The following is a 10652-nucleotide window of genomic DNA, read 5'->3' as shown; positions in this document are numbered from 1 at the left end:
ACAATTTCGTGCTTGATACACTTCATGAGAAACTAATAAATATTGAACTTTCTCTCTGTTATTCTCTGAAACAAGATGTTCGTGCCAGAGCACTAAGCCCAAATCGTCCGATGGCTCGTCTCATACCTAGTATGCGAGCGTTCTTTTTCACGGTTGGGATGGTCTGGTGGACGGATGGATGGGATGCCGAAGGTATAGAAAAGGTACAAACGCCATAGGCGGCGGAACGGGGAGGGCACCGGGGCACCGTGCCCCCTTTTGATTTTGGCATTTTAACATTAGCCTTATGGGCGTTGCATGGAAAGAATGGGACCAAAAGTCGGCAACTGCCCCCCCCCTTAATTAAAGGTGTTCCGCCGCTAATGACAAACGCCAACGCAAACATGAAACAAATGTCGTTAAAGGTAGTGTGCCAGCTTTCTTGGACCGTATGGAGTTAATGGCCCAGATAAGGAGAACCGGATTTTTAGAACTTATCCATACCTTCAAAACTCATGGAAACGTCTTAAATTCTTCAAATTTTGAGTACCCCAGTGCGAAATTCGCCCCGACGGGTTGTCGGTCGTACCCCAACCACATTTCACACCACTATGAACAATAAATGCACGTCTGAAATCGCTATTACCGATATGCTCATCCAATCAAGTTTCGATAAACCCGTTCATCATCATCTCCTGCGGTTTCGAACACGCCTGTTAGGTGGCTTCTGATGCTCGTCGAGGTCGGAATTTCCAAATACGCGTGTGCGTCGGGCCGCGCGCTCTGACTTCGGCCAAGAAAAATGCGTCAGCTGATCATTGTCATTTCTGCCACTTGCGTGTGGTGAAATGGGGTCATAACTTATAAGACGGCTTTTTCATATCAATTATTTTACATAAAATCATATTTCAAACCATAAATAATGTTCGACAGCCAAATAAAAGAAACAATACCAATACGGGCTTACAGTTAAAGGCTCGACATTGTGTTGTCTACGATTAGACAGCTGATAACTCATTCCCGTACGTCGTATGGTCGTAACACTATAATGACCTTTGCTTATTGTCACAAGTGCGCCGCATTCGCGATTGTTGCCCGACGCCTGTTTGCAGGTGAGCCCACTACAGTTGTTATACATATCTAAAAACCGAAAAACTTTTAGGCGAAAAAGGCACTATTCCAGGCCCATTTTTGATTTTTTTGCGATATTAGGTAAAAACAGAAGCTTCTTATCCTAGGAAAAATAAAATGGGAAATCTTTCAAAGGTGGCACACTACCTTTAAAGAAAAAACAGCACACTCACCGTACCTAACTAGGTAGATTTGTCTCTTGGTACGGGGACCTGCAGTTGCTACTGTACAGCGACCCTGAGTAAATTGTCCCAGCACCCTCACAGGGAACAACAATAAGCTATCGGAAGGCACGCACAGAAAACCTCAGCTGCTCTTGTACAGGGACCGGCAGTCGATATCAATGTTATCGGTTGCTGCTGAACAGGACAGACGGCTAGAGTTGGGGTTCGTGTACAGTAGCAACTGCGGGTCCCCGTACCTAAATTATAATTAAACGTTGAGTTACAAAAATAGGCACACTATAAATCAAGTTAGGCATTTACGGTTTCATTATGCAGCTTTGAAGTTCCTGCCTTCAGTAATCAGTACCTACATCAGATTGTTGGGGACGTGAAATCCTTTTGTTAATATGGAATAAGTCTGTAATCACTTAGCGTGCATTGTACAGACTAGTGGCCACCGTCGATCATCGCCCTTCAGCCTCCACGCACATACCCCTCGAAAGCGAGCCTGCTCTCGCCGTTATGAGGATAAATAAATAAAGTCGCTTCCAGTCACCTCCACTACCCAACCATCAACCAATCATTAGTCTCCTCTCCCTCAACTCCCTTACGCCTATCGAACACGTTCAGCGTATGCCATCAGAAGCAGGCAATAAAAGCAGCCTCGCCTGCGGTTACAAGCTGGTAAAAATCCCCGGCCGTTTCCCGGCGGCCAGCGCTCGCCGCGGTACGTGGCTGCGGCGCTGTTCCACTCTCGGGCGGGCCGGCCCCGGCTGAGTCACTCCCACAGATGACGTCATCTGTGATTGTGTTTTATGTCGCGCAGCATAACCACCGCCGGCGATGGGCTGAGGCGGCAACCCGAGTTCAAAGAACTGTGAGCAACCTGAGCCCCAGGGGTGTCGCATGTTTGTGGTGAGTTAAGCCGTGGCCGGGCGGAGGTCGAGGTGTACGATGTTGTAGATTTATGATAGGCTAAACGGACTTCCCGAGTCCAGCTTTGGGCTCTCTCACATGGTATAACAAATACGATAAAGAAAAATGTAGGACAGCTTTCAGTATTGCCCAGATGACATATGTATATTGTAGGTATATCAGCAGTACCTACACAAAATCAAAACAGTGTGCGTTGTCGTCTGGATGTGCTGACTGTACAACTAAATCATAGAAGAAGCAACACAGTTTCGTTTCATCAAACATATTCAAAATGGCGACTATTCCCAACCAGACTTTCTGTCATCGTCCACTCAATTCAGCCTGAGCTCCCCGCGGTCGCATGACTCCCTCCTGCCCGTTCGGAGCGGGGCCTAGTCACGGCGCCACTTGTTCGCCCTGGGGACGTAGCCCTCGGGCACGGCGGCGCACTCCGCCTCGATGTCGTCTGGCACCACGTCTGCGGTGAGCTGGACGAAGGTGTCCCACGGGCAGCTGAGCTGGCAGCCGGGCAGCTGCAGCGGGTACGGCTCCGCGGTGGTGTCGTTCCGGTAGAACAGCTGCACGGTGGCACCGACCTCGGGCTCCGCGTGCAGCTCCACCAGCACGGCACTGGCCAGCGGAGGCATCACGCCGTTGTATACCTGCGGTAGTGAGAGACGATGTGAGTCCGTCCTTCAGGGGAGTGGGTGACATGTTTAAACATTTAAAGCACTTATACGGGCAAAAAGTATGCTGGCGCTAGTAAAAAAAGATACTGGTTCATTCAGTAATCCATGCTTGGCAGTTATGGTCCGTAGGCATACTATAAGACCTGAACAAGCATCAATTAGGTCATCAAGGAAGGTTGTCGAAACATCACCTCAGCAACCCTACATTCCAGTTATCGACTCACCATCAGAGTGGTCAGCAGGCAGCCGACGTTGGTGTCGTGTCCCGAGTAGGCGAACAGCTTCCTGTTGGGCGGGCTCAGGTAGCCGTAAACGCTGGCCTTCATGTTCTTCAGTATGTCCTTGAGCAGAGTGCCGCCACCAAGCCGACGCTGCAGTGGCGTGGCACCCAGCAGGGCAAAGTCGAGGTTTCCCAGGGGCTCCATCAGATCGGGGAACGCCGGCGCGTCATAGCCAGGCGGCACGGCAAGCGCCCACTCGGGCGTCGTCAAGTTGTGGGTCGACTCGATCCGGAGTGTGTCGTAGAGGTACTGCACGTGCGTAACGTCGGCCACCAGGTCGCCACTGTTCTCGGTCAGGTACTGGTACAGGCCGGCGTACTCGGCGTTGACCGCTTCAACCTGAGGCGAGCTGTACACGCGGTCGTGCTCCGCGTTGTAGGCGTCACATATCTTGTAGGACTTGAACTTGTAGTCGTCCTCAAACGGCACGGTGTGCACGGGGATCGGCTGCCAGGCCAGCTCGGCGTCCCAGACGTCCTGTCCCTGCGGCGGAAACAGGCCGGCCAGGTTGGCCTGCGCCGACATCAGACACCGATCCACGTCGGACGCCTCAATGTGGGTGTAGTTCATGTGGTAGAGCTCCGGCAGAAAGCCGTCATAGCGGCTGCGCAGGAAGCGGCCCAGCTCGAGCTGGTTCTGCTTGCCCTCGTTGGTCAGCTGGCCGTCGCCCTGCGGCCAGGCGCCGATGTTGGGGTCGGTCGGGTAGGCTTCGATGGGCGTGCGCGTGCCATGCCGGTACACCACATTCACCAGCCGGAGGGTGTCGGGAGCGGCGGCGGCCGCCAGAGGCAGCAGCACGGCGGCCAGCAGGGCCAGGCTCGGAGTCTTCATGGCGGCGGACTGTCGCGGAGACTGGGGCGCCCGAGGACCACATTCCGCCAGCCCGGGTGTTATCTAACGGTGGCCGTGATTCGCAGATACAGGCGTGAGCACCGGCCACCTGCTGTACCTGCGACATTATCGATGGACAGGCGCTAAGCGGCAGCTGGAACTTCTGTGCTTATCTCCCGTAGTGCTGGTTCCGTATCTAGTTGTCAGTTGATGGGCTTACTTACTCAATCTCTTTCAAATGAGATTGTGGTTAGTTTTCATTCTTTTGTGTACATCTTTTAACCAGTAACCTAGATTCATTGAATCAAGCGATGCAGAAGAATTCAACAGCTTTTTTCTGATCACAGTCGATCAGTTTTCCCTTTTTCCGAAGAATGCGGCAAATTTTATAAAGGGACGAAAAATGAAGCTGCAAAGGTCATGCATGCCTAATGCCTCTGAATCCAACGATGATTTCGAGACTTTATAGCATAAGGTCTCACTGGACTTCCGTTTGAGTTTTAGTGGTAATTGAAACGTCTAAGCCCAATTCGTGTCCCATGTATGAATGCTTTATCCATTTTCCCCAAAAAAAAAACACTCCCAGAAGCTCATCTGGATTGGACGTTGTGTAACATCTCTTGGGGGGCGGCCACAGCCGGCCAATCTCACGCTCCATATCAGCCGGCTAGATGGGACCCAAGGTACCATGATGACGTCTGTCACATGGGAGGCATGACGGCTTCCACATGGGACGCGCACAGGGGCGACTTCGGAGCATCAGCACACGTGACACGTGAACTTTAACCTGTGTGATACCAGCCGACGAAATTTTCGCACTGTTCCGGATGGTCGCAGTAGGTCGACGGAGGCACATTGCACACGTACCCTTGACAGCTAGTTGGTCATTCCATCTTTGTTCAGGACTAAACGTCACAAGTAACGAATGCCTTTGGCAGTATCATGAATAATGCATAAGCATTACACATAACTGCCCAGCGTTATCATACCACATACCTGGCCAAGCAATTCGTAGTGAGCTAATCAGTTAGCTTTACAGAGCATTTAACTTTGTTAAACAAGTGAGAATCAGGCTGCACATTGAAGTTATCGGGGTCTCTTGTGCAGGTTTTCGTCATCCAAAAAGCAAACGCCATTTCTTTCTGGACTGACGCAGGTCGGCCGCCTCGTCTCATTGCTATCAGGCCTACGGCCTCTTGCACTTATTCGGTTTGCGCCATGACTTCCTCGAATGTCTAGCACACTTCCAGGATGCCCGAGATCGAGCCACTTCTCCGGGATATCTTAATTTATCACGCGAGGCACATGTCCATGAGAAGTCTCGGATCGTGAAAATTATCCTTGACGAAAAGAAGAAACGAGACTAGTCATGACATGTAAACGTTGAAACTCATCACAAGTATTAATTAACTAGCAGGTTTAAGTGAAGTTTTACGATTTCTCAAACGTGACACGACCTTTTGAAGCGGCATGAAAGCAGCCTGGCGATGCTGTCTAGCTTACATATAGATAAAACACCATCGGTCAAACAGCTTATGCAGTATGCATGTACATGCCTAAAACTGTTTTGTTAAAAACTGTTTGTTCTTATTCAAGTGTTATCATACCCGACGTATGATAATATCTTCCCTGTGGACCTCACCTCAGATGCTTGCCTCAGATGTATCTGTAAATATCAATTATAATAACATTCTGATCAACAAAGGCATCCACGGGTACTTTCAGATGGAAGAAGGCAAGCGAGTATAAACAGTAAAAAAGCGAGTATTTACGGCGTCTGGTGTGTGCTGGAGGCATCAGTGCAAACTGCGCAGCTGGGCCGGCCTGCAGCCGATAATGGTTTACCAGGAACTATGACCGGGCCGCGGTCGGACGTGCACTGTGACTGTGCAGGCCCCATGTGGGGAGGGCGGGGGAGGGGATACTGCTACCCGGGACTGGCCAGACGCTACTCGCTGACAACACTGAACGATATCTGAGACGCAGTTCCGACGGGCTTTCCAACGGACGGCAGCCGAATTCCCACTGATTATTTGACGGTGTCCAGAAGTTGACAACGATACCCTGCGACCTGGAAAATTCTTAGCGTCAAGACTCAAGAGCACGGGCAGTGAAAGGAAAGGTTAGTGAAAGTGAATTGGATTTCAGAGAAATAAACGCATCAAATGTATAACTTGTACATTAAATATATCAAATCTTATCTAAGACAAACAATACGATATCATTAAAAAGCCTTACATCAACGCCATAATTACACCTTTACCTACCTATCTTTCCAAAAAATCAAATCAACTTAAGCCCGGCCACTGAAGAGACCGTAATTGTTCTTATTGCTACACTTGAGAGAAAAAAATATTGTCAATCATCTCACAGACATCACTATCGCGGTGTATTCATAATCGGATTATTATTAAGACACATGTCACGAGGTTGAAGGGCGTACAACCAGCCACGTGCTGAGGTAGGTAAGCGACGCGTCACAATAATATGGTTAGCCACTAAACATTAACGAGGATTCGAGCTAGCTCTCCATACCCGCTGGTCGTTGGACGAAATAAAAGCTATTGGAAAGAGCTTTGGCCGTATCCAATAACTGATTCGAATGCCTACCTTCAAGCGCATAGACAAAATTACGATCGATTTTATGCGTTCCCAACAATCCCAACAACAGTGCGCCGTGAATGTTGAATTAATGGTAAGTAAGTAAACAACGAAAATAATTGCAAATTGTTATAGCGTCAAACGGACAAAAACTCACCCGCTCGGATCCCATTTGAACGTACGATTTTACTTTGATGGTAAAAAACCGCATGTCCTAGGTATACGTCTCGTGTTTATTTGAATGATATTTGTTTTAAGAATGGCTCTAGTCTTAGGACACGAGTGATTCAAATCTCACCGAAACGTACAAAATACCCACTATACGTACTGGCAAGGTTTGGTAAAACAAGTTGGCCGGTTCAGAAGGGTTTCGTCTCAGTCTGTTTTTAGCGAGTCAAGCAATGCGGTTGACAGTCTTCTCAACAGTCACAGCGTTGCAACTTCCAAGTCAGGTAACTTTCCAATGAAATCGACTTTTAAAAATTGAGCATCATCGGCGCATCCACAGCTCATGTTTTTAAAGTGACAAATGTTGCGAAAGTCGTTTAAAAATAAAGGAAGCAACACTGGGCTCAACAAAGAGCCCTGAACGACACCATGTGTCAGCGGCGGAACTGCGCCCCTGCACCTGTCTGCGTACGTACGGTAAGTCAGGCACGCAAACAGCGGTTATCAACGCCGTATCTGCTCAGCTTTGCCAAAAGACTGTCCACTGCTATTGGCAAAAGTACCACCCCTTGTCCATTTCCTGACGTTGATCCCTATATATTAGATGTCCCATTCGATACCATAAAACAGCCCAGTTATACTTATGTGATTATCCTGATCGGATGTAGCATATACTCGAACAGTATTCAAAATGCTATGTCTTAGCCATATGGAGTACCCGCTCGGACTTTCCTGCAAAACGAGCCGTCACTAATCGGGAGCAGTCAGGCCGATGGCATGGCCGGACGACCCGCCCGGAAATCCCGCCCCGCCGCTCCAGACGGCGGGTCACGTGACTGTCATGTACAAAACCGGGCGGCGCGCGGCAGCCGGCATCAGTTGACGGTACCAGTCCGCCGGAAGACGAGTCGAAACACAGAGGTCCGAAGAGCACCAGACATGCTGCGGTCGACCGGACCCGTGCTGCTGCTGATGGCCCTCACCGCCGCTCAGAGCCCCAACTGCGACATCGGCCAGCCGGAGGCGCTCAGCGACTGCGTCAAACAGCTCCTCGAGGGTCTCCGGAACGACGTCCACCAGAGCTCGGACCCGCTCCGGCTGCCGGGCTCCACCAAACAGGACGGCAGGGTGACCACCACCGTCTCCGACATCCTCATCCACGGCCTGTCGGCCTACAACATCGACCACCTGAACGTGGAGTTCCCAGAGGGAGGCACCAGGCTCAACGTGCAGGCCACCATCAGCTGGCCGCGCCTTCGTGGAAACGTACACGCACGCGCCAAGGCCGAGCGACGCATCTGGCGCAAGAAGCTGCGCGCCTCCGCGTCTGCCGACGTGGAGGTTCGCGTCAGCCATCCGGTTGGCAGCCTGGACGTGGTCCTCGAGATCGACGTGCATCCCAACGGCACCATCGCGGCGCGGCCGCTCAACACCGCCGTCTCGGTCACGCTGGGTGACATCGACGTGGACGTGCACATCGGCGGCCTGGGCGGCATCGTGAACCGGCTGATCGGCGACCCGGTCAGCAAGATCGCCACGGCCGTCGCCGAGCACAACTGGAAGCGCAGCTGGCGCGCCAAGGCCGAGCGCAAGGCCAAGGAGGCGCTCGAGAAGGCCATCGTGGAGAAGCTCGGGGTGCAGCTCAGTGAGCTGCTCCACGTGTGATCGTCAGATGGACACTGAGCTTTAACTGGTACCTGTCAGTCGCCCTTGGACTTGACATGTTGCAACTTAAGGTGTGAGTATCATAGTCACTTACTGGCCCAATAGGGCAACATGTGTACCCTGTTCTTGTGTCGTATTTGTTGAGGGCATGACAATGTGTGATATTGTTATTGGGCATTTCGCAAAGTGAATTCTCCAATTTTTGCTGTTATACGTGTGCTCGTGTTGGCTGTGCTAACTGGCTGACTGTTCTTTATGCTTGATGAATATAAAATTGCTATGAGCCTATCTGTGTTGAGCATTAAACAATGAACGGCCGAAAGTTGACGACTCAGGCTTTGGCGACAGCCAACTTTGTTGGCTTTGTTGGCCAACAGCCAACACCGCAACGAAATTAGTTTGTCGCACAGGGCTGGGATTTGTGCAAAGTTTCGAAGCCTAAGGATAACAAGCTAAGTTCATAACTTTCTGGAGTCGGTAGAAAGCACGAGACCAGCGGCCGATTTAATAAAACTTGGGTGCTATCTAACATCACGGCGTACAATACATATGTACATATTTTGCGCCCCAGGAAACCACATCTTTTAGAAGCGGGTCGTTTTATAAGAATCAGATAATGTCGGCGTATTATGCGCCGATGGTAATACTTTCGTTCTTTTTAACTGTATTCTACTACATCCACTACTTAAATAATAGTTAATGGCCTCATATGGTTACATGCGCAATATCTTTATGAAACCGTATGACCCACACTCACCAAGGGGAAATGCATGAGGGAGACGCAGACTCCTCATACAGGAATCAGGAATGTCTGTTTGGTCGGTGGCAGCTTTTGACTCCGCATCTTAGCAGCGATACGAGGTCCGATAAAAGCGTAAAACGAGCTACCGCCGTAGCGTACATACGTACCATAGCGTTGGGGCATAAGGTCGCGTGTGGCAGCACAGACGAAAAAGCTGTGGGATTGCGAATGGTGAAAAGCTTGAGCTAGGCATGGTAATCGATGAGAGGCAAGAACTTTGTCACTTAAATGCGTCACAGTGCTTGTTGACGGCTACAGCGCTCTACACCGACTCTCTGTCGACAAACTGCAGGCCAAAATTCAGCGTTGTGACGTCTACAGATGGCTCAGCGAGAAGGATAAAATGATAGTGGGCGTCAAACACTGCTTGGAAACGTCTACATCGATCCTGATAAATTCATCGAGGCTTAGATGACGAAGTGTGTAACATTGGGGTGATAAAAGATCACCGGTTACCTTATCTAGACATTTAGGAGGGAGGTGGAGGTGGAAGTTGAAGTAGGCAGTACCTGGCCTACGGGGTAATCCGATAGGAGGCTGTGATAAGAGGCAGGTAGTGTTGACGTTAAAACTGGGGTCCTACGCAATCATCGACTCTTCAACATGGGACCTCAGTCGCAATCAGCTCCGCGGCGCAGTGCACACAAAAGTCATAGGATTTCCTTATAATAGACTAAACAAAACGACGGTGCAATATGAGCAGAATCATACACATGAAACACCCGTTCGGAATTCCCTACAATACGAGCCGTCGATAATCTGGAGAAGTCAGGCTGATTGCATCGCCCAACGGAACCTGACCGGTCGACGGGGCTAGCCCCGTGGGCTCGACCGGTCAGGAAAATCCGGGCGTTGCCCCAGACAGTTGATGGTTGTGTCACGACTCCGGCCGGGTCACGACTCACGTTGTATGTTGCTTGTGCTTTATTTATTGATATAAATATTTATGAACTTATATTCAGTTCGTTCTCCTGAGCTGACAGGTGATATCAGTCTGGTTAAAGACGCTTCGATGCTCGCTGGTAGCTCCTAACATTGCCCCTCATATTGCTCCCACTTCCGCCACTTCCGATCGAGTGGTTTTAAATGTCAAACGGAAACCGTGCGGCCTCCGGCCTAGACGCCTCCTCACCCTACGGCGGGCACATTGCGAAAATACTCCGTTGGGATAGTGGTTGGAATTGGGTCCATAAGATAATTTGGACCGAATGGTCCCCCTTCGGCAACCAGTGATCAGTTGATAATTTCTGTTCGTCTGACTAAACCTTAGTTCAGACGATTTGCCCTCACCCGTATTGGTGTTTTGCCAGCCGCTAACATAAGGGGGAGGGGTCCGTTCGATCCCCCCCCCCCTATACTGGCGAAGGTTAATTTACTTTGCGTTCATGTGAGAGACTGAAGTTAATTTGTTGGTGAAGTTAAATAA

General features: G+C 50.2%; 1 protein-coding gene across 1 annotated transcript; it reads right to left on the bottom strand.

The window, feature by feature from the left end:
- Nucleotides 1-2323: 2323 nt before the first annotated feature.
- On the bottom strand, nucleotides 2324-4001 carry LOC122394074 (prostatic acid phosphatase-like). Its single transcript, XM_043390648.1, has 2 exons — nucleotides 3103-4001; nucleotides 2324-2851 (listed from the first exon to the last, which is right to left on the bottom strand). The coding sequence occupies exons 1-2, from the start codon at nucleotides 3988-3990 to the stop codon at nucleotides 2582-2584; spliced, it is 1158 nt and encodes a 385-aa protein (XP_043246583.1). The 5' UTR covers nucleotides 3991-4001; the 3' UTR covers nucleotides 2324-2581.
- Between the last annotated feature and the right edge of the window lie 6651 nt (nucleotides 4002-10652).

The sequence above is a fragment of the Amphibalanus amphitrite genome, unplaced genomic scaffold (assembly GCF_019059575.1).
Source record: "Amphibalanus amphitrite isolate SeventyFive unplaced genomic scaffold, NRLGWU_Aamphi_draft 000571F_arrow, whole genome shotgun sequence".
Lineage (NCBI taxonomy): Eukaryota > Metazoa > Arthropoda > Thecostraca > Balanomorpha > Balanidae > Amphibalanus > Amphibalanus amphitrite.
Note: the sequence above shows the minus strand (reverse complement) of the source record. Positions and strands in the feature narration are given on the sequence as shown.

Bases quoted from the DNA above. Each gene is read 5' to 3' on its own strand.
- LOC122394074 (XM_043390648.1), bottom strand. From the start codon at position 3,990: ATGAAGACTCCGAGCCTGGCCCTGCTGGCCGCCGTGCTGCTGCCTCTG. The intron at 2,852-3,102 runs GTGAGTCGATAA...TCACTACCGCAG, and splicing joins GCCTGCTGACCACTCTGATG to GTATACAACGGCGTGATGCC.